This window comes from Spermophilus citellus (genome assembly GCF_964194105.1).
Source record: "Spermophilus citellus genome assembly, chromosome: 1".
Taxonomy (NCBI): Eukaryota; Metazoa; Chordata; class Mammalia; order Rodentia; family Sciuridae; genus Spermophilus; species Spermophilus citellus.
This window is the reverse complement of record NC_138182.1, coordinates 84,330,775-84,352,285: the sequence shown is the minus strand read 5'-3', so window position 1 is coordinate 84,352,285 and position 21,511 is coordinate 84,330,775. Positions and strand designations below refer to the sequence as shown.

The following is a 21,511-nucleotide window of genomic DNA, read 5'->3' as shown; positions in this document are numbered from 1 at the left end:
AGCTTTCCCAGGAATCTCCATACTGCTTTCCAAATTGGCCGCACCAGTTTGCAGTCCCAGCAGCAATGTACAAGAGTACCCTTTTCCCCACATCCTCTCCAGCACTTGTTGTTGTTTGACTTCATAATGGCTGCCAATCTTACTGGAGTGAGATGGTATCTTAGGGTGGTTTTGATTTGCGTTTCTCTGATTACTAGAGATGGTGAGCATTTTTTCATATACTTGTTGATTGATTGTATGTCCTCCTCTGAGAAGTGTCTGTTCAGGTCCTTGGCCCATTTGTTGATTGGGTTATTTGTTATCTTATTGTCTAATTTTTTGAGTTCTTTGTATACTCTGGATATTAGGGCTCTATCTGAAGTGTGAGGAGTAAAAATCTGTTCCCAGGATGTAGGCTCCCTATTTACCTCTCTTATTGTTTCTCTTGCTGAGAAAAAACTTTTTAGTTTAAGTAAGTCCCATTTGTTGATTCTTGTTATTAACTCTTGGGCTATGGGTGTCCTATTAAGGAATTTGGAGCCCGACCCCACAATATGTAGATCTGAGCCAGCTTTTTCTTCTATCAGACACAGAGTCTCTGATTTGATATCTAGCTCCTTGATCCACTTTGAGTTAACTTTTGTGCATGGCGAGAGAAAGGGATTCAGTTTCATTTTGTTGCATATGGATTTCCAGTTTTCCCAATACCATTTGTTGAAGATGCTATCTTTCCTCCATTGCATGTTTTTAGCTCCTTTATCAAATATAAGATAGTTGTAACTTTGTGGATTAGTCTCTGTGTCCTCTATTCTGTACCATTGGTCCACCTGCCTGTTTTGGTACCAGTACCATGTGGTTTTTGTTACTATTGCTCTGTAATATAGTTTGAAATCTGGTATCGCTATACCACCTGATTCACACTTCCTGCTTAGAATTGCTTTTGCTATTCTGGGTCTTTTATTTTTCCATATGAATTTCATGATTGCTTTCTCTATTTCTACAAGAAATGCCGTTGGGATGTTGATTGGCATCGCATTAAACCTGTAGAGAACTTTTGGTAATATCACCATTTTGATGATGTTAGTTCTGCCTATCCATGAACAGGGTATACTTTTCCATCTTCTAAGATCTTCTTCTACTTCTCTTTTTAGGGTTCTGTAGTTTTCATTGTTTAAATCTTTCACCTCTTTTGTTAGGTTGATTCCCAAGTATTTTATTTTTTTTGAGGACATTGTGAATGGAGTGTTTTTCCTCATTTCCGTTTCAGAAGTTTTGTCGCTGATATACAGAAATGCCTTTGATTTATGCATGTTGATTTTATATCCTGCCACTTTGCTGAATTCATTTATTAGTTCTAGTAGTTTCTTTGTAGACCCTTTTGGGTCTTCTAGGTATAGAATCATGTCATTCGCAAATAGTGATAATTTAAGTTCTTCTTTTCCTATTTTTATGCCTTTGATTTCTTTCGTCTGTCTAATTGCTCTGGCCAGTGTTTCGAGAACTATATTGAATAGAAGTGGTGATAGAGGGCATCCCTGTCTTGTTCCAGATTTTAGAGAGAATGCCTTCACTTTTTCTCCATTCAGAATGATGCTAGCCTGAGGCTTAGCATAGATAGCTTTTACAATGTCAAGGTAAGTTCCTGTTATCCCTAGTTTTTCTAATGTTTTGAACATAAAGGCATGCTGTACTTTGTCGAATGCTTTTTCTGCGTCTATCGAGATGATCATGTGGTTCTTACATTTAAGTCTATTGATGTGGTGAATAACATTTATTGATTTCCGTATATTGAACCATCCTTGCATCCCAGGGATGAATCCTACTTGATCATGGTGCACAATTTTTTTGATGTGCCTTTGTATCCGATTCGCCAAAATTTTATTGAGGATTTTTGCATCTAGGTTCATCAGAGATATTGGTCTGTAGTTTTCTTTCTTTGAGGTGTCTTTGTCTGATTTTGGAATCAGGGTGATGTTGGCCTCATAGAATGAATTTGGAAGAGCTCCCTCTTTTTCTATTTCCTGAAATAACTTGAAAAGTATTGGTATTAATTCTTCTTTAAAAGTTTTGTAAAACTCTGCTTATACCCATTCAGTCCTGGGCTTTTCTTGGTTGGTAGTCTTTTGATTGCTTCTTCTATTTCATCCATTGATATTGGTCTGTTTAAATTGTGTGTATCCTCCTGACTCAGTCTGGGCAAATCATATGACTTAAGAAATTTATCGATGTCTTCACTATCTTCTATTTTATTGGAATATAGGTTTTCAAAATAATTTCTAATTGTCTTCTGTATTTCTGTAGCATCTATTGTGATATTGCCTTTTTCATCCCGTATGTTAGTAATTTGAGTTCTCTCTCTTCTTCTCTTTGTTAGCATGGCTAAAGGTCTGTCGATCTTATTTATTTTTTCGAAGAACCAACTTTTAGTTTTGTTAATTTTTTCAATAGTTTCTTTTGTTTCAATTTCATTGATTTCCACTCTGATTTTAATTATTTCTTGCCTTCTGCTACATTTGCTGTTGTTTTGCTCTTCCTTTTCTAGGGCTTTGAGATGAAGTGTGAGCTCATTTATTTGTTGTTTTTTTCTTTTTTTGAGGAATGACCACCAGGCGATGAATTTTCCTCTTAAAACTGCTTTCATTGTGTCCCATAGATTCCGTTATGTTGTGTCTGTATTTTCATTTATCTCTAAGAATTTTTTGATTTCCTCCTTTATGTCTTCTGTAACCCATTGATCATTCAGTAACATATTGTTCATTTTCCATGTGATGTAGGATTTTTCCTTCCTTCTTTTATCATTGATTTCCAGTTTCATTCCATTATGATCAGATAAAATGCATGGTATTATCTCCACCCCTTTATATTTATTGAGGGTTGCCCTATGGCATAATATATGGTCTATTTTTGAGAAGGAACCATGTGCTGCTGAGAAAAAAGTATATCCACTTGATGATGGTTGATATATTCTATTTATGTCAGTTAAGTCTAGGTTATTGATTGTGATATTGAGTTCTATAGTTTCTTTATTCAACTTTTGTTTGGAGGATCTGTCCAATGGTGAGAGAGGTGTGTTGAAGTCACCCATAATTATTGTGTTGTGGTCTATTTGATTCTTGAACTTGAGGAGAAACTGTTTTATGAATGTCGCAGCACCATTATTTGGTGCATAAATATTGATAATTGTTATGTCTTGTTGATGAATGGTTCCTTTTAACAGTATAGAATGTCCTTCCTTATCCCTTTTGATTAACTTAGTCTTGAAGTCGATTTTATTCGATATGAGGATGGCCACCCCTGCTTGCTTACGAGGATGGTGTGCGTGGTATATTTTTTCCCAACCTTTCACCTTCAGCCTGTGTATGTCTTTTCCAATCAGATGTGTCTCCTGGAGGCAGCATATTGTTGGATTTGTTTTTTTAATCCATGTTACCAGCCTATGTCGCTTTATTGGAGAGTTTAAGCCATTAACGTTTAGAGTTACTATTGATATATGGTTTGTACTGCCAGCCATGTTTGATTATTTATCTTTTTTTTTAATTTAGTTTGTTTCTCCATGATTAGCTTTCCCCCCCGCCCTCTGTCTTTACTGAGGCACTTCCCACTGATGGTTTTGGTTGTTGTTTTTCATTTCTTCCTTGTGTAGTGTTTTGCTCAAGAAGCTTTGCAATGCTGGTTTTCTGGCTGCAAATTCTTTTAGCTTTTGTTTAGCATGAAAGATTTTTATTTCGTTGTCATACCTGATGCTTAATTTTGCTGGATACAGAATTCTCGGTTGGCATCCATTGTCTTTCAGTGTTTGAAATAACGTTGTTCCAGGATCTTCTCGCTTTCAGCATCTGTGATGAAAAATCCGTTGTTACCTTATTGGTTTACCCCTGAATGTAATCTGCCTCCTTTCTCTTGTAGCTTTTAATATTTTCTCTTTGTTCTGTATATTGGCTATCTTCATAACAATGTGTCTTGGCGTTGGTCTACTGTGATTTTGTGTGCTCGGTGTCCTGTATGCATCTACAATTTGTATATCTGTTTCCTTTTTTATTTCTGGAAAGTTTTCTGTAATTATTTCATTCAGCAGGTTACTCATTCCCTTGGTTTGAATCTCTGTACCTTCTTCTATCCCGATGACTCGTAAGTTTGGTTTTTTTATGTTATCCCATATCTCTTGGATGTTTTTCTCGTGATTTTTTACCAGCCTTTCTGAGTTGGCTAGAGTCTTTTCAAGATGATATATTTTGTCTTCATTATCTGATGTTCTGGCTTCTACTTGCTCCACTCTGTTAGTGATACTCTCAATTGAGTTTTTAATTTGGTTTATCGTTTCCTTCATTTCTAGAATTATTGTTTGATTTTTTTTATAATCTCTATCTCCTGATAAAGATGCTTAACTTCTTCTTTTATCTGTTTATGTAATTCATTCTCAATGTGTTCTTTCGCTGCTTGAATTTGCTGTCTCGTATCCTCTTTAAGGTTCCATTCCATCTGTCTAAGGTGTTCCTTGAGTTCTTTATGTGACCATTTTTCTGATGACTCTAGGTCCTCCTGAATATTTAGGCTGTCCTTCATTGTTTGTACTCCTTTTCTTCCTTGCTTTTTCATGGTGCTCATGTTGCTTCTTGTTCTGTTTGACTGCTGAGTTACTGTTTACTCCTGTAAATTTATTTGATGCTTGGGAGGAAAGGTATTAGAAGGGAAGGGAAGAAGTCACTGTCGCCGCTGGTTTCAATGAAGTTATCTCCTCCGCCCTGACGTCAGTTCTCTGCCATGGTGGTATCCCATGCAAATGGTGACCGTTCGTTCCCTTTGCCGGGTGACCAATGCAACGGGTGGGTCCTGACTGTCTCTCCCAATCCCCGTTTCAATCCTGTGGCCACTGCCTATGAAGGCTCGGTTGGCTTTTACCTCTGTAAGTTCAGAAGGGCCGACCAGTTATTTCAGCAGGATTGTTAGTGCTGAGTCACGAGAAGCAGGCGAACCAGAGCTTGAATGCAGCTGATCTGGGCTCGGTGTGTGTTCTGAGAGGCCCAAACTGTTCGCCCCAGATCCACGTCAGTTCAGCATTGCCTAGTGATCCTGAGCAAACAGCATTTAGACAGTTTAGGACTCCCTATGCCCGTGCAGCTGAAGAGGTCAGAGACTTGATCTCCCTGCGCCCGCCGCCATGTTGGATCTCCAGGAATACTTCTTAACTCATTTTATAAGGCCAGGATTACCCTCCAGCCAGCAAGTGCGGGACCGCGTCCTGGGGCGAGGCGCGAAGGGAAAGCACCTCCGCCGACACCCGCGGTGACTGGATGCAGGTCCGGGTCCCAGCGGTCGGCAGCCCCAAGGTGCCTCCACAGCACAGGCCTCTGCCGCCCAGGAATTAATTTTTAATGCCTTTATTTTTATGTGGTGCTGAGGATAGAACCCGGGTCCACCCGTTCAAGGGGAACACTGTACTGCTGAGCCACAATCCCAGCCCAGGAATTAATTTTTAAATGACTTGGTTGAAAAAAGTGGGAACATAACACTCTTAACACTTGAAAAGAATATTTTTGCATGACATTGAATTTCTTCTGTTCTTGAGAAATTAAAACCTGTTACAGTCACATGATTGTAATCCTAGCTGCGCTGGAGGAGGCTGAGACAGGAGGATTAAGAGTTCAAAACCAGCCTCAGCAATTTAGCAAAACTCTGTCTCAAAAAAAAGGCTGATGATTAAGTACCCCTGATTTCAATACCCAGTACAAAGAGAGAGAGAGAGAGAGAGAGAGAGAGAGAGAGAGAGATTAAGAAAGAAATTAAGACTATTACATATTGAAGCAAAAGTTAATAAATGTATAACAGAGAAACTTCAAACCATGTTTCATAAAATTATTTTGAAGATAATGGTGAAAACATTGTGCAAATGGAAGGAATTGCCAGGAATATAAGAGAAGAAGCCTGTTAGGGTGCAGGAGGGTGGCGTTTGAGGTCCCATTGTTACAATTTCAGTTTTGGTCACCCTCAGCCACTGCTTAGGTATGTAGCCCCAGGAAGTGTCTTTGTGAAACTCAATTTCTTCATAGGGTATGATAGTGTCTACCTCAGTGAGTTGCTCTGAGGATTAGAAAACAGCAACTGTGTATTGAAAGTAGAAACTCAATAAACTTATTACTTTTTATATTTTAGATTCCATTGAATAATTTATTATTGTAAAAAAAATTAAAATTAAATTTTTTTTTAAAAACCCACCAGTCATTATACTTGCTGATTTCTAATTGGCTCTGAACTTTATTTTATTTTGTTTTTTAGTGAACAAGGTCTTGATGAACTTATTAATGTAAACCCCAAAGCTGTCCAAAGCACCTCTGGGTAAGAGAAGAATATTATTTACTTGTTTGGTTTTCCTTCTTTATAACTAAGCACAGTGTGAATATAAATGGCATAATCATTCTAATGGCAAATTAGATATAGATCTTGAAATATCATCACAGTTTTTATATGTCCCTGGAAACCTAGTTGTTAACGACAGAATTTGTTAATTGCAAGAAAGAGGCTGCTGATGACAATTAATGGTGGCCCCATCTCTTTCCTCAGCCTCAAGTAAAGCAGTTGAAGGGAATGATTGGAGAAGGAGGTGCTAGGAACAGAGCCAGTCCAAGAGCTGTTTTGTTTTGTTTTTGTGTGGCATTGATATTAATACTTTTGTCTCTAGAATTTAAATTCTTAGTGATAGTTAATTTAAAAAATAGACCTATAAACTTCATTAGACTCATTGGTAGTATCATTTACATCCTTTTGGAAGTGTTTCCTGGGCAACACCAGAACTTTGAGGTTCATTGATCTTTAGAGGGTTTGGTGGACCAAAAATCTGGTAAGTAGTTTCTCTAAGATAATGAAATTCTCTTTTTGTTCCTGGTTATATGAAAATTTTCCCATCATCATTACACCTTACTCTTAGAAATCTTAGAAATGTTTTCATGATTTCCTTTTTAAGTTTTGTTGTTACCTTTAAAAAAGAAGAAGAAGAAAGAAACCTCAGAGAATCCTAGCCTCGTTAATTTGAACAATTTTGAAAACCACTGTTCCAGCTGAAATTGCTCATTTTGTCAAAGAGGAAACTAGGACATGGAAAGGTTAAGTGATTTGACCAGGGTCACAGAGAAAATCAGTGTGAGACTGATAGTAGTTCTGTGACCTCTTAAGCAGTGAATAATTACCGAACACCTACTGGGTTCACAATTTAAGACGAGGTATCATTAGTTGCACATTAGGTATAATTATAGGCTGTGGACACCAAAAAGAGAATTCAGTAGTCATACTCAATCTTATTAACAGCAGGCAATTAACATAGATTAAAGCTAATTATGTACCAGGGGCACAGAGATGTTACTCCAAGACAATAATAGGTTGTCAGTTTAATATATTACATTTCAGAGCACTCATGTACTGCTTGCTGAATATAGAATATATTGTCAGTGAATTGCATTTAAAAAGAAAAAAGAAGCATTAAAAGAGGATATAATAAACACTATAGGAAGTAAAATTCATATTCATGGAGTCCTGGAATGGAAGCCAGTGATGAGCAGAGCCTTAGAGATTATCCAATCCAAGCTCCTCATATAGAAATAAGAATACTGAGGCCAGAGAGCAAAAATCCCATCATCTCCTAGGAGTTCTTCTAACTCTCAGCCCAACTCTGGTCTTTACAACCACAGCACCGAGTTTGATCTTGAAGTAAATGAAAGTTAATTAAACACCTCAGGAAATAGTGGAGACGAACAGATAGGATTGCTGCTCTTCTTGTGGGACAACCAGGATGTGCCCTCTACTGTTTTCACAGTGTCCTGTGAAGAATTCCTTCATGAATGACAATGGCACAGTATGCAAATGACTGCAAAACGACTTACAGCATTTAAACCTTCAGAAGTCACAATACTAGTTCTAACGCATTAGAATGCATTCTTTGCCACACCCTGAAAGCAAAATTAATGAAAGCAGTAACTTGAGTAGGAAAGATGTTACATATTCCCTGGATAAAATTTAGATATTAGATTCCTTTTTTATCAGGACTCAGGTCAAGAAAAAAAGTCAATATTTTGTTGTTTTCAATTCATTGAGGTAAATTGCCTATGCTGTCAACCAAGACAGTTCAGCATTATTACTAAGATCCTGATTTTATTAACACATGGCATTGCCTTTTATTGAAGTAGTAGTAGGACTTAACATCTGTTTTCTAAGCTAGAGTTTCTCAAATCATGGGTCACCATTCATTCAAGGATGTTGTAGTTATTTTAGTGAGTAATAATCAGCCTCACCTCTTCAATTGAATAAACTTAATCAAATAAAAAATGTGAGAATTCTAATCAAGTAGGGTATTATTTTGTGTAATTCACATATTTTCCATATGTGATTCTGTTCGTGTCTGTCTGGAAAAGAGAGAGTATTGGGCTGTAATATAAATACAGCCAATAAGAAAATAAGAAATAAGAACAATAAGAAAATGCATTTCTTATTGGTCTTTACAAAATATTAATCTATAAAATATTAATTGGTCATATTAATGTAAATATTATTCATATAAATATAAATACTATTTACATGCACATAAATATTAATATAAAATATTAAATATTTCTTATCTAGAATGATAGATGATCAAATCTTCTGTGCTTAGCAGAACAAGTGTAAATGGAAGCCCCTGTGTCTGTTTTTGCATTTTCTATGCTCCCTCTTCTTAATTATGCTAAGGAGTATTATATGTAGTTATACTAAAATATATTGGGATTAATTTTATATGTATAAAAAGGCTTTTGAACATACTATTCCCTCTACAAAGTTTTATTCCTTGTTAGTTTTTTCTTTTACATTTTGAAGTTAACTGAATTTTAAGCTTTGTTTTTATGGCATAGTTTTTTTTTTATGGCACAGTTTTGTTTTATGACACTTTTTTTTTATCTTTACTAGCTCACTTAATCCTCATGGTACTTTTTATAACATATTTTTCTATCAATTTATATGAAGAAATTATGTTTGGGCTAGTTCTCATTTGGCAATCATTCTTTTAATGGTGTTTGCAGATACCAATAGATAACCTTTAATTTTGTATATTATATAGAGGCTAATTCAAAAGTGTGAAAGTCCAGATAGGGACTTTCCATCCACTGTGGAGATGTGAGAACCAGAAGAGATCTCCAGAATGGAGTCATGAGCTGAGAAGCACATTCCATGGAAAGATTGAGGCTGGGGAGGGGAACGTAGACCCTAGGCCTTTTTAAGGATTCATCTCTAAATGACGCACTTTCAGTTTGTAACCTTGCATCAATTTTTTTATACCTTTATTTATTTATTTATTTTTATTTAGTGCTGAGGATTGAACCCAGTGCCTTGCACGTGCTAGGTGAGCCCTCTACCATTGAGCCACAACCCCAGCGCCGCCCCCCACCCCATCAATCTTTTTGTTGAGTAAAATGCATTTTGTTTTTAGATAAGAAAAAAGGATTGCAGGGGATGGGTACAGACTGGTTGCTGTCTCAGATGGAAGGGGATGCAGGGGTTATCAGCCTTGTGCAATCTCTTGCCAGGCCTTTTCCGTGCATTTCTCTGAATATATATTTAAAAAGGGTTTAGAGGGACACTGAAAATAATCACCACTTTGTAGTCCTTAAAACTGGAGTTATATCAAGGCAGTGGCTGAGAACAGACCATAGGGGAGGAAATACTATTTCTTGCTGAAAAAAAGAAATTGGTACGATGGGGAGTGAACAACTTTCAGAGGATGTATCTAATTTAACTATGAATAATTAAATTCAATTCAGGTTTTTAGTCGTCATAGAGGAAAGAAAAGGGCAGGAAGCATACTACTGTGGTAGAATATTTGCCTAGCATGGTAAAGAGCCTCACTTCAATCCTCAGCACTAAATAATAATGATAATAGTAATAATAATAATAAAATAAAATAGAAGGAAAAAAGTTAAGAATAAGGAATAAAATCTGTTTTAGACCTTATTGTTTCAAAGAATTGATACCCTTAGTTACAATATAATTTAAGAAATGGTAAAGGCATTAGAATCAGTTCTTAATATTGTTGAAGTCTTCTGGAGTAACAAATTGTCAGTCACTGGGTGTTGGCTGTGGAAGTACCTCGCCTGCACGTCCTTGTAGATAGATGTGCTTCTGCAGCGAAGTGTGAGAAGTCAGAGTAAGTTTCCTTCTCTCACAGCATAATTCTTCCTCCTCTGGATGGGTTAGAAGACTCATTGCATGGAGGTTCTACATCAAAAGACCATGTCTCACTCTGTCATCCTCTCCTCCATTCACAATGACCTGAAATCCTATTATCTCTAACCAAAGCTGCTTCATCTTTTTTTTCCCCTTAAAGAAATCAAGATCTTGATAAGCTCATCAAAGTGAATCCCGAAATTCTCACAAACAACCAAAGGTAATAGAATACATTTTTATTTTACATGTACTTTGGTCAAGAGTATTTTGTTTTATTATAATTTCAAGCAGATTTATAACCTTAACAATTTTACCAAAAAAAAAAAAAAACAACTCTATATCACTTTGATTTGTAACATTTTGTCATGCTTGATTTTAAATAATTTAATCTGAGTTGTTATTTATGATAGCATCTGCTTGTGTTCTTCTTGGTCAGTCATTTAATAGCTTAAAATGGTAAAGTAATTATAATAACACACACAAAGTCATACTAAAAACTAACAATCACTGAATTTCACCTAATATTTAATTTCTAATTGCATGCATCATAACTATATTTTAAAGTTCACTTAAATACAAATAATTTTACCACATTGTTATTTTCTGATGTTTCTTTGATTTACTTATCTTTTAATATGCTGAAGCACATTATTTACATTATTCTGTGTAATTAAAATGCACTAATAGGGGCTGAGGTTGTAGCTCAGTGGTAGAGTTCTTGCTAGCATGTGTGAGGCACTGGGTTTGATCCTCAGCACCATATAAAAATAAATAAACAAAGTAAAGGTATTGTATCCATCTACAAACTAAAAGCAATTTTTTAAATGCACTAATAAAATATATTTTAATTGTTGGAAAAAAATAACTATCGCTAAATGCTCTCTTTACCTTTTTTTTTCATTTAAAGAAACCAAGATCTGGATAATTTCATCAAAGTGAATCCTGTAGTAATCAGAAACAATCAGAGGTACTCAAATAAAAGCAGTTAATCCCATTTTTTAAAGAGAAAGTGAGAGAGGGGAGAGAGAGAGAATTTTTTTTTAATATTTATTTTTTGGTTCTCCGCGGACACAACATCTTTGTTGGTATGTGGTGCTGAGGATCGAACCTGGGCCGCATGCATGCCAGGCGAGCGCGCTACCACTTGAGCCACATCCCCAGCCCAATTAATCCCATTTTGATCTCTCTGTTGTCCCTGGATGATGTGGATTTGTATCATGGCTTTATTGATTTCAACCTGCAAAACATTTCACTAACCTGAATTTTTCTTTGTCTCTTTAAATAGCCAAGACCTGGATCATCTTATTAATGTGAAACCTTCAGCTCTGGAGAACTCTAATCGGTAAATGGCCTTGCCTGATTATTTTGACATATTCCCAAGGTTCTATCTAGGGTAGGGATTTTCTTTCTTTTTTGAAGAAGGCTTTTATTTTTCTTTGGTGTTACAAATGAGGATGCATTTATAGCCCACGTGTATCCTGTCTACAAGGAAACACTCACTCTTCTGGAATCAATTGAACTACTTTAGAATCAGTTCCGTGCTTCTTCTTTGCACTAACAACTTAATATTTGTTGTCTACAGGAAGCAGGGTTTCAAGACTGAAATGAAAAGTGAATAAAATTAAATAAAAGAAAAATATTTTTGAAGTGAACCAATTTGGAAAAGAAATTTAGGGTCTTTAGAAGCTTAGATCTACAATTTGTCTAAGCTTGCCAAACATCACAGCAGATTTTAATCTTGAACTTCCACCTTGAGTTTGCTATTTTTATATCATGTCTTCCACTCAAGGTGCTTTATTAGTATATAATAAAGTATAGATGATTCACCTGTGTATACTGTATTGGAAGTTCAAAACATTCTGCTGACTTGATATTTTATCATAATAAATAATAGCTGGGAATCATAGCCCAACATTCTGAGATGTAGACAATAAATTATTTATGAAAAAGTACTTTGAATCCAGTCAGAGAAAAGGGCAATGTAACACACTAATTGGCCTCTTAAGCTTTTCTACGTCAGTGCTTCATTTTTCTCTTTCTGTTTCTGTGTTTTTATCACTGGGGTCTTGGGTCTTGGAAGGCAGAAGGCAGATGAAGAACAATTGCTGCTTAGAGTACTTGCAGAGACCCCACGACTTGCGATTTATATACATTTAGTCCTTACAACAACACCTCATGAGAAATAGTCTAGTATTTTGTGGAAGAGGATACTAGAACTCAAAGATACTTAGTAACCCTCTCAAGAAAGAAAACACCTCCATCTAACTGTGTCTGATGTCACTACCCAGAGGGAGAACAGAAGATCTGTGTTTAAATGCCCACCGACTCTCTTCTTTCAACCTTTCATATCTCTATTCCCCTGTTTTCCCTACACATAGTTAAAGGGCTTTTTAAATTTTTAAAATTTTATAATTTTTATGGATCTGGGGAGTTGAACCCAGGGCCTGAGCATGCTAGGTGAGCACTCTCTCACTCAGTTACAACCCTAGTCCTTGAATGGAAATGTTTTACTGGCTGAAATAACAAGAAACTTGTGATTCAGATCTTGCCACTGATAATTATATGGAAACAACTTATTTAAATAGAACCATTTCTTTATAGTGGTATTTGTTAGGGTGGACTTTTCTTTACATTAGAAATAGTCCTAGAAGGTTTCCAGTCATGTTGGAAATAGTTAGATTTAATAATCATATTGTACAATAATTAAAAATGGAAAAATTTTTTTCCCTCTCTCTACTTCTCTCTGCCCCGCTCCTTCCCCCACTCCCACCCCCTGTTCTCTTTTCTCTGCTGCTCTCCTCTCCCCTGCCTCTGCCTCTCTGGCAAGTGTGCTACATTGACAATAGCAACATAGCATTTGCTTTTCGTTTACTTGCAAGAGACTGATTTTACAAAAAGTTGTATTTCAACAACTCCTAAACAAACATACTTGGAAACAGGACATTTTCCTCCCACAAGTATGATTACTACAAAAAGGAAATTGAAAAATTCATTATCATGATCTTTTAAGATGACATCTTGGGCCACAAGAAGGACTTGTGCCTGATTATTCTTTGGTCGCACACCAGATTTGATGATTATCAGCCAGGAATTCCAAGAATTGTTACAGAGCAGATAAATGGGAAATACTGAACTCTTTGAAAAGAGTGACTTCATTCAGTCGATACAGCCACCTGTATCTATCTATATTGAAGCCATGCTGCCCTCTTGATTTTAATGCAGGTACAGAAAAAAAGGGTATTTTAAAGCACCTCCTGGTAGGAAGAACAGCCACAAGGCACTTTTACATCAATTCAGTGAGACACAAGCACTGATTATTTATAGTATAACAGCAGTGAATCAGAATCCTTTTATGTGACTTTGCTGACATCTCCTGCAGCTGTATATTTAATTCACAGTTAGGGGCTGAATAAACTTCAGTCATCTATCAGAATGTAAGCAGGCATCCCTGAACTGCTTCTTGGAACACAACAACCAGAACAAATGCAGATGTGCACAGAATTTTTATTTATTCAGTGAGAAATTGCCTGACTTTTAGCAGCAACATGAACCAACATTTGAGAGATTTTCAGTTATCTGTAGCCTATAAACTGTTAGACTAATTATTAAAACTGAATTTTTGCTCCCGAATGAATATAGAAAAGCACACCTGTTCATCTAAGGCTTCCTGGTGAGAAAAGGCATTCATTCACGTAAAGCAGAAAATAAAAAATGAGTTCTATTTGTGATTTTATACTTTCATCTTTTTAAGGGCTATTTGTTAACATGTACCTCCAAGTTTTTAGTTTTCCAGCAATAGAAAAGTTCCTTCTTGTCTTCCTACTGGTTGTTTCTCCTATTTCTGTTCAAGTCATAAACCAGGGGAAATCCTTACCTCTTGCTTCACTTCCCATCATCAATCAATCAATCACTTTGGTGCTTCTCATCATTTCAGGAAATGACCCCAGTACTGCTGTCGTCCAGACTGCTGTCCGGTCTCCTAAGGGTTCCTCTGCTGCCAGTCTTACTTATGTCCTTCAATCACTGTAGCTGATCTTCTTAAAACCCAAATCTGATCCTGTTTTTCTAATTAAAATCCTTCAGCGGCTTCCCGTTGCCAATAGGTCATGACCCTGCCGCTTAACCTGGTTTTCAAAGCCCATCATGATCTGGCCTCTGCTGGCTTTCCCACCCCAACTCCTGTTCCTTCCCACTTACGAGTAAACTCTATCCACCAGCCTCTCACTGGACTGCTCTTCACTCCTCCTTCCATGTTATTGCCTGGATAACTTCTACTTACCCTTCAGGTACCAGTTTAGGTGTGTCTCACTCAGGTTCTGGAAAGCCCTACCCACCATGTGTGTATCATCCTCTAGATGTTCTCAAGCTCTGTCCTTCCTGTCCCCTAACATTTGTCCCTTAGAGAGAATTATTATTTAATCCTCTCTCTCTCTCTCTCTCTCTCTCTGCCTATAAGCTCATTAGTGTCAAGGACTGGATCAGTCTTGTTTATTCTTTATACTGTTTAGCACAGTGGCACAATATCTGGCATATATGAGGTTAAATATTCTGTGCATTAATGACTAAACCTCAAATTAATCAGTGCTTTATGACAGTCCAACTAGATAAAACCTTTTGAGACAGGACCTCACTAAATTGCTGAGGTTGGCCTTGAATTTGAAATTCTCCCACCTTGTGCCCCTGCCCCCCGCCCCAGGTATCTGGGATTATAGGTGTGCACTAAAACACCCAGTTGTTCACAATAATCTCAGTGAATGTTGGTAAACAAGAGCCACTGAAGTTAGAAATTATATCTTATATTTAAAATACCTAAATTGTCCAACTTCTCTATAGACCTCTTAATTTCTTTAATAAGACATCTTTGTTGAAAAAAAAATATAAAAACACGTAAAGCTGGGCTCATTTTACTATGTCAATAAATTGAGAATTATACTAGTTACTTCTTTGTATTCTATATTCCTTTCAGGGAGACAAAAATTCCTTTTAAACTATAGTCCAATGCCTAAGACTTAGTTCCTGGCATAAAAGAAATACCATAGTAAAAGTTTTATATGAAGACTCTTAATTGTTTAAGTGTGTATGATACTCTGTAAAAGCAAATTAAGTTAGCTCTACAGAGAGAAGCATATTGCCACCTATTAATAAATACCTCCTACACTCATACGAGAGGAGAAGAACAGTTAGAAGTGAAGTAATAATTTTATCACATCAAAACTTATCCTAGGAAATGTCTATAGCAAGAGACATAATTTCTTGGTCCCCAGAATCTCCATTTCCCCTGCTCAGTAACTATACTACTTAATGTGGCAGAGGAAAATAAATCACCTGTGGCTTTGCCCCATAGATGACTCCTATTTTCTCCCCAATGTTTGAAATCCACATTTAAAAAATTATTACTGGTTGCAATGATTAATAATTTGTTCTTTAGCAATTCTATGAATCTATAAAGAATTAATGATTTCCTTTAAATTAATTTAACTGCTTGTAAACTATAAGGTCTTCCTTTTGCTATAATTACAACGGGACGCGTTTGGAATCCCTTTGCTGCTCAAGCCTGCAGCATTTGGCTTGAACTTCTATAAAATCTATTTTTCACGCTTTGACTCACAGTTCTTCATCTTTCACTATAGTGTAAAAGACGTCATGCAATAGATGTGGTGTTAATTAAAAAACCAAAAATTATTTTCACATCCTTTGACTTGGGAAGTATATGGGTAGTCTGAACTTTATTAGATCTTCTGATTTAGCTCATGATACCAAGAGAGTGAATAAGCTCGGTAAATATACATTTTGTGCTTTGTGTGTATGTGTGGAGAGGACTGGGGATTTACCACTGAGCTACACCTCCAGCCCTTTTTATTTGGAGACAGGGTCTTGCTAAGCCTTAAACATGTGATCCTCCCTCCCCTGCCTCCCAAGTTGCTGGGACTCAGGTGTGTGTTACCATGCTGGCTCATTTGGTGCTTTCCATCATCAGGAATAAATGTTTGCTTTAAATATTAGTATAGCTCATTCAGCTTAAAATTTTATAGCCCACTCAACCAAACTTGATATGTAGTATATAATGAAACAAGAAAAAAGAAAAATTCTATGAAGCCACTAACAATGTGGTTTGTTGATTCACACCACCTTGGGAGCATGCTTCTTCGAAGGCTTACGTGGGTTCCAGTTTTTGTCTAGTTTAGTTGTTGGATTTGTAAGATTCTGGCTTCCCCTTCTTCCTGAAGTTCAAATTCATTTTTTTTCTCCATCTTAAAAGAAGCTATGGCCCGAAAGAGTTGAGTGAGAGGTGTACACAGAGCAAAGGTGCAGTATCTGCAGCAATCTTGAGTGGACAGTGCCAGAGGAATGGAAAATGTCCACCATCAAGCTGAGAAATTAGAAGTAATCACCTTGTGAGGGAGAAGTCTGAATTCATTTGTTAGGACTGCACTTACAAAGGACCACAGACTGGATGGCTGAAAGATAGAAATTTACTTTGTCTGGCTTTGGAGGCTAGAAGTCTGAGATGAAGCTGTCAGCAGGGTTAGTTCTGCTTAGGCCAAGAGGGAAGAATCTGTTCCAGGCCTGTCTCTTTGGCTTGTAGATGGCCATCTTTACCTTTCGTCTTCACATATTTATGGAAAAACTACTCTGTGTAAGATCATGTTAGACCTACCCTCAAGTTGTAGTAAAAGTGATCAGCTGCCTTAAACGTAGTGCAAAGTTTTTCCAGTGTTGGCAGTAGAGGGAGAATGACTTTCCAGGACAAAATTCTGATTTTCCAAGATTCATGTGTCCCGTGTACTGCTGCCATTCATCCCAGTTTGTTGTTATAGGAAACTGGATTATGGATACTCCATTTAATTTTATTCCTTCATTCCCAAGTATTTAGTGAAGTATTATTCAAAACATTAAGGGAAGGATCACTTAATGTCTAAGGCCATGAGGGTAGTACAGCAGCCCCTGATACCAAGAAGGAAGCTCCAGAAATTGATGAAGACTATGGTGGGGGTAGAAAAACCCAAGTCTTCTGTCTCCATTTCTAAATTTTCAGGAGGTGAGCTGGGAGATCACCTTACACAGGTTTAGCTGTCAAGTTGAGAAGTTCAATTTAAATTTTTTTTTTCATTTTTAAAATTTGTTCTTTTTAGATGACCATAGAATATATTTTGACATATTATGCATACATGAAGTATAACTTCCCATTCTTGTGTTTGTACATAATGTGGAGTTGTACTGGTAGTGTATTCACGTATAGACATAGGAAAGTTATATCTGATTCTTTCTACTGTCTTTCAACAGAAATTCAGTTTAGAATTTGATATCATTCAGATCAAAAAACCTAGTGATTTTGATACTTCTGGGCTGCCTCTGAACTATCATACTTTTTAAGTACACAAATTGGAATATTTCTACTGTAATTCACATTAAAAAGTAATTTACCCTAAATTTTTGCATTTTGAAAAGCATCAGCTAGTATTTTAAAAATAAGGTTTAAGTGCGGCTATTCAATAGTGCCTAATTTCCATCGTCTATCAATTACTGATGACTTGAATGTTATGTAAAAAGTATTAAATCTCACTCCACATAAAGATGAGAATGTTTATAGTCTTCTTTGTCCTTATCAATATTAATTTTGTGAGTACAAGTCTATATATTCATTCCGTGTATTACAACTTTAGTTAAACTCAGGGCATAGCAAGGACAATTTTAAGAACTGGAATTAATTCCAAAGATGTGAAAATTTAGGATACAAATAACAATAAAATGTAGTCCCTCAAAACTGTGAATCAGTAGGGCTCCTGCATCTCTGTACTTCCACTAGTTCTAATTGATGTCAGCCTCTTCAGCTCACCCACAAGTGTGCTCACTGTGCCCTAAGTTTTATTTTTTTTTTCATCATGACTTGAGAGATTGGATATTAGTAACTTCCTTTACAAAATGAAGCTTAAAAATTTGCCCAGGGAAGAAAGGGAAGAGATGAACCTTCTTGATCTGACTCCTTAGCAATGCTCCTGCTCAGTAGAGTTCATGACAGACAAAGCCTTTTCCAAACTCATGAAAACACACACACCCCAGGAATTTTCAATGTTATAAATATATAAATAACTGGCATGCAACTAACATATCAGAGGACATGGTATCTCATGAAAACTTGTGAAATCATTAATGGAGCCCAAGGTTTAAGAATCCAATCACTCCATTTATCCTTCTCATCAAAAATTATTGACTAACATTTTGGGTTATTGTCTTATGTTTTGATTATTCCAGAAGTCTGAATAAGACTCCAATAAAAATTCAAGAGTCGATTTTAGGTGGGCAGGTGACATGGCCTTAAATCTTGACTTTCCATAAATTAGTTCATTGGTCTTAGAAAATTCAGTCTTTCTGAGTCCTAGATGCCGTCCTATATGGTTTTGTGAGATCTGAAAGAGATCATGTAAAAATACACAGTTAGAACTTTGTGATACAAACTTAGTGCTCATTAAATGTTAGCTGACTGTGAATATAAATCAATGGTGTCTTTTCAGACAAGACTTCCCAAACCTTCCAAAAAACATATATATATATATATTTTTTTTTACTTTTCTCTCACAATGTAATTCACACTTTCTTTTCTTTATCCTTTCTTGCTTGCTTTCTCTTTCTTTCATTCCTGGGGTTGAACCCAGATGCTCTGCCTGCAAACAAGTACTCTACCATGGGGTTCCACCCAACCTGTGCTTTCATATTTGATCCACTGGTAGTTGGGCCAAATAGCTCAACATCCAATTTCTGATCTTCCATACACTTTATAGACCACAAATCACTGTGTCGAACATTATGTACTAAGGTTTAATTTTTTAACTCTAATATGTGCTTATTTTCCAAAATTGTGTTGTAACTAGAGACCAGGACCAAGAAAATTTAATTGAAGAAAATTCTCATGTGTCTGAAAAAAAGAATGGAAGGTAAGGTTCATTATAATTTACTTTCTTTATTATGAGTTTGCCCCCAATCTTAGAAGATTTTCTGGGGACTTGATTGTATTATTATTTTTAAAAATAAAGACTATCTAAATACAAAAAAAAATTATGGTACCAGTTGCTTAATAGCTGATACAAAAAATTAACAAAATTCTAATTCTGTTAGACTTTCTGACTTAGGCCTGCTGTTCCATTGCTTAGTGTAAAAGGCGTCATGGAAATTCAAAGCTCTTTATGTGGTCTGTGAAGATTTATTTTTACTTACTGTTGCTTGGTAGGTCTTCAGAGATGCAGAGCACACTCTGAAAATCTTTTCCTTGGATACCTTGTGCTAAAAAATGCACAAATTGCTCACAGCCACAAAACAGGACCTAATTTTGAAATTTCTTTACACCACAAAGTATAAGGGCTTTAAAACTGTAATGCTTCATTTGCCACTATAAGAAAAATTAGGATAGAAGCAGTATTTCACTGTTAATATCAATGTTTAACTTGGAAAGGAATTAATAAATTTTTATGTTTAGCAGTTTTTTCCCTAAATGTGAAAAAAGCCTAAAAATACAATATATTACTTTTTTTAAAAATTTACCTTCCTATGGCATTTTTTACTTTCCTGGTGTGGTGGTGGTGGTGGTGTATGTGTGTGACAATTTAATAATTGTCATTCAAATATTAAGAAATAATATTTTCTGCAGACAGTGGAAAAGCTTGGGAAAAAGCTGACTCACTTTTTTCCCCCATAATGTCTACAAAAGGCTCTTGAATCTAACAGACAGTTTCTTTCTCTTCCCTTAATTGTCCAAATCATCTTCTGCCATCTTTTATCATGATCCTAAGAAAGTCTTTGATAGAATGAGGCAAGATAATTTTTCAGTAGGATCTGCTTATTCTGGAAACCCATTCACTATTTTGGGAACAGGAGTGACTTACAATTAACCAAGCTCATTCAAATATTATTTGAAAGTGATTGAGGTTTGAAATTAAAAAAGTAAATAATTCTTAATAGCTGCCATTCTGACTGGAATGAGATGAAATCTCAGAGTAGTTTTGATTTGCATTTCTCTAATTGCTAGAGATGTTGAACATTTTTTCATATATTTGTTGATTGATTTTATATCTTCTTTGGAGAAGTGTCTGTTCAGGTCCTTGGCCTATTTATTAAGTGGGTTATTTATTTTTTTGATGTTAAGATTTTTGAGTTTTTTATTCTAGAAATTAGTGCTCTGACATGCGTGTGGTAAGAATTTGTTTCCAATTAGTAGGCTCTCTATTCACCTCACTGATTGTTTCTTTTGCTGAGAAGAAGCTTTTTAGTTTGAATTCATCCCATTTATTGATTCTTGATATTAATTATTGTGCTATAGGAGTCTTATTAAGGAAGTTGGGGCCTAATCCTACATGATGGAGATTTGGACCTACTTTTTCTTCTAATAGATGCAGTGTCTCTGGTCTAATTCCTAGGTCCTTGATCCACTTTGAGTTGAGTTTTGTGTATGGTGATAGATAGAGGATGTGAGGGCAAAGGCACACTGGGACTGCAAATTGGTGCAGCCAAACTGGAAAGCAGTATGGAGAATCCTTGGAAAACTGGAAATGGAACTACCATTTGACCCAGCTATCCCACTCCTCAATCTATACCCAAAGGACTTAAAAACAGCATACTACAGGGACACAGCCACATCAATGTTTATAGCAGCACAATTCAAAATACCTAAACTATGGAACCAACCTAGATGCCCTTCAGTAGATGAGTGGATAAAGAAAATGTGGTAAATATACACAATGGAATATCATTCAGCATTAAAAGAGAATAAAAACTTGGCATTTGCAGGTAAATGGATGGAGCTAGAGAATATAATGCAATACCAAAAAACCAAATGCCAAATGATTTATCTGATTTAAGGATGCTGATTCATAATATGCTGTGGGGGGTAGGATGGAAGGATTAAATGAACTCTAGATAGGGCAAAGGGAAAAAGGGGAGGGAGGTAAAGTAAGGGAGGATAGGGGTAGGAAAGACAGTGGAATGCGATGGTCATCATGACCCTAAGTACATCTATGAAGATATGAAGGATATGACTCTACCTTGTGTACAACCAAAGATATGAAAAAAATGTGCTCTATATTTGTAATAGGAATTGTAATGCATAAAAATTCCATTTATCAAAATTGTTAACTCTAGAAAACCTGCTTTCATGTGCCTTTAGAACAAAACAAAAAGCCAGCATCTTCTCCATGACTTCCACTTAAGAAAACACTGATGTTATGTAACAAGTATCTTAACAATAAAAAAATTCTACTCAGAAAAAAAATAAATAATTAAGTATAATTAAGAAACTTCCTATTTAATATGATTTGAAAGGTGTACCAATTTCATTTGGGCTTGTTTATGAAATGAGGTT

The 21,511-nt window shown here is 36.1% G+C and overlaps 1 protein-coding gene across 1 annotated transcript in view; it reads left to right on the top strand.

Moving 5' to 3' along the window:
- Positions 1-21,511, top strand: part of SCEL (sciellin) — a 173,531-nt gene that overhangs the window by 137,690 nt on the left and 14,330 nt on the right. Inside the window, exons 24-28 of the mRNA XM_081303331.1 lie at positions 6,253-6,312; positions 10,322-10,381; positions 11,069-11,128; positions 11,447-11,503; positions 19,032-19,094. Coding sequence (XP_081159457.1) covers positions 6,253-6,312; positions 10,322-10,381; positions 11,069-11,128; positions 11,447-11,503; positions 19,032-19,094 — 300 coding nt within the window. The remainder of the gene's footprint in view (positions 1-6,252; positions 6,313-10,321; positions 10,382-11,068; positions 11,129-11,446; positions 11,504-19,031; positions 19,095-21,511) is intronic.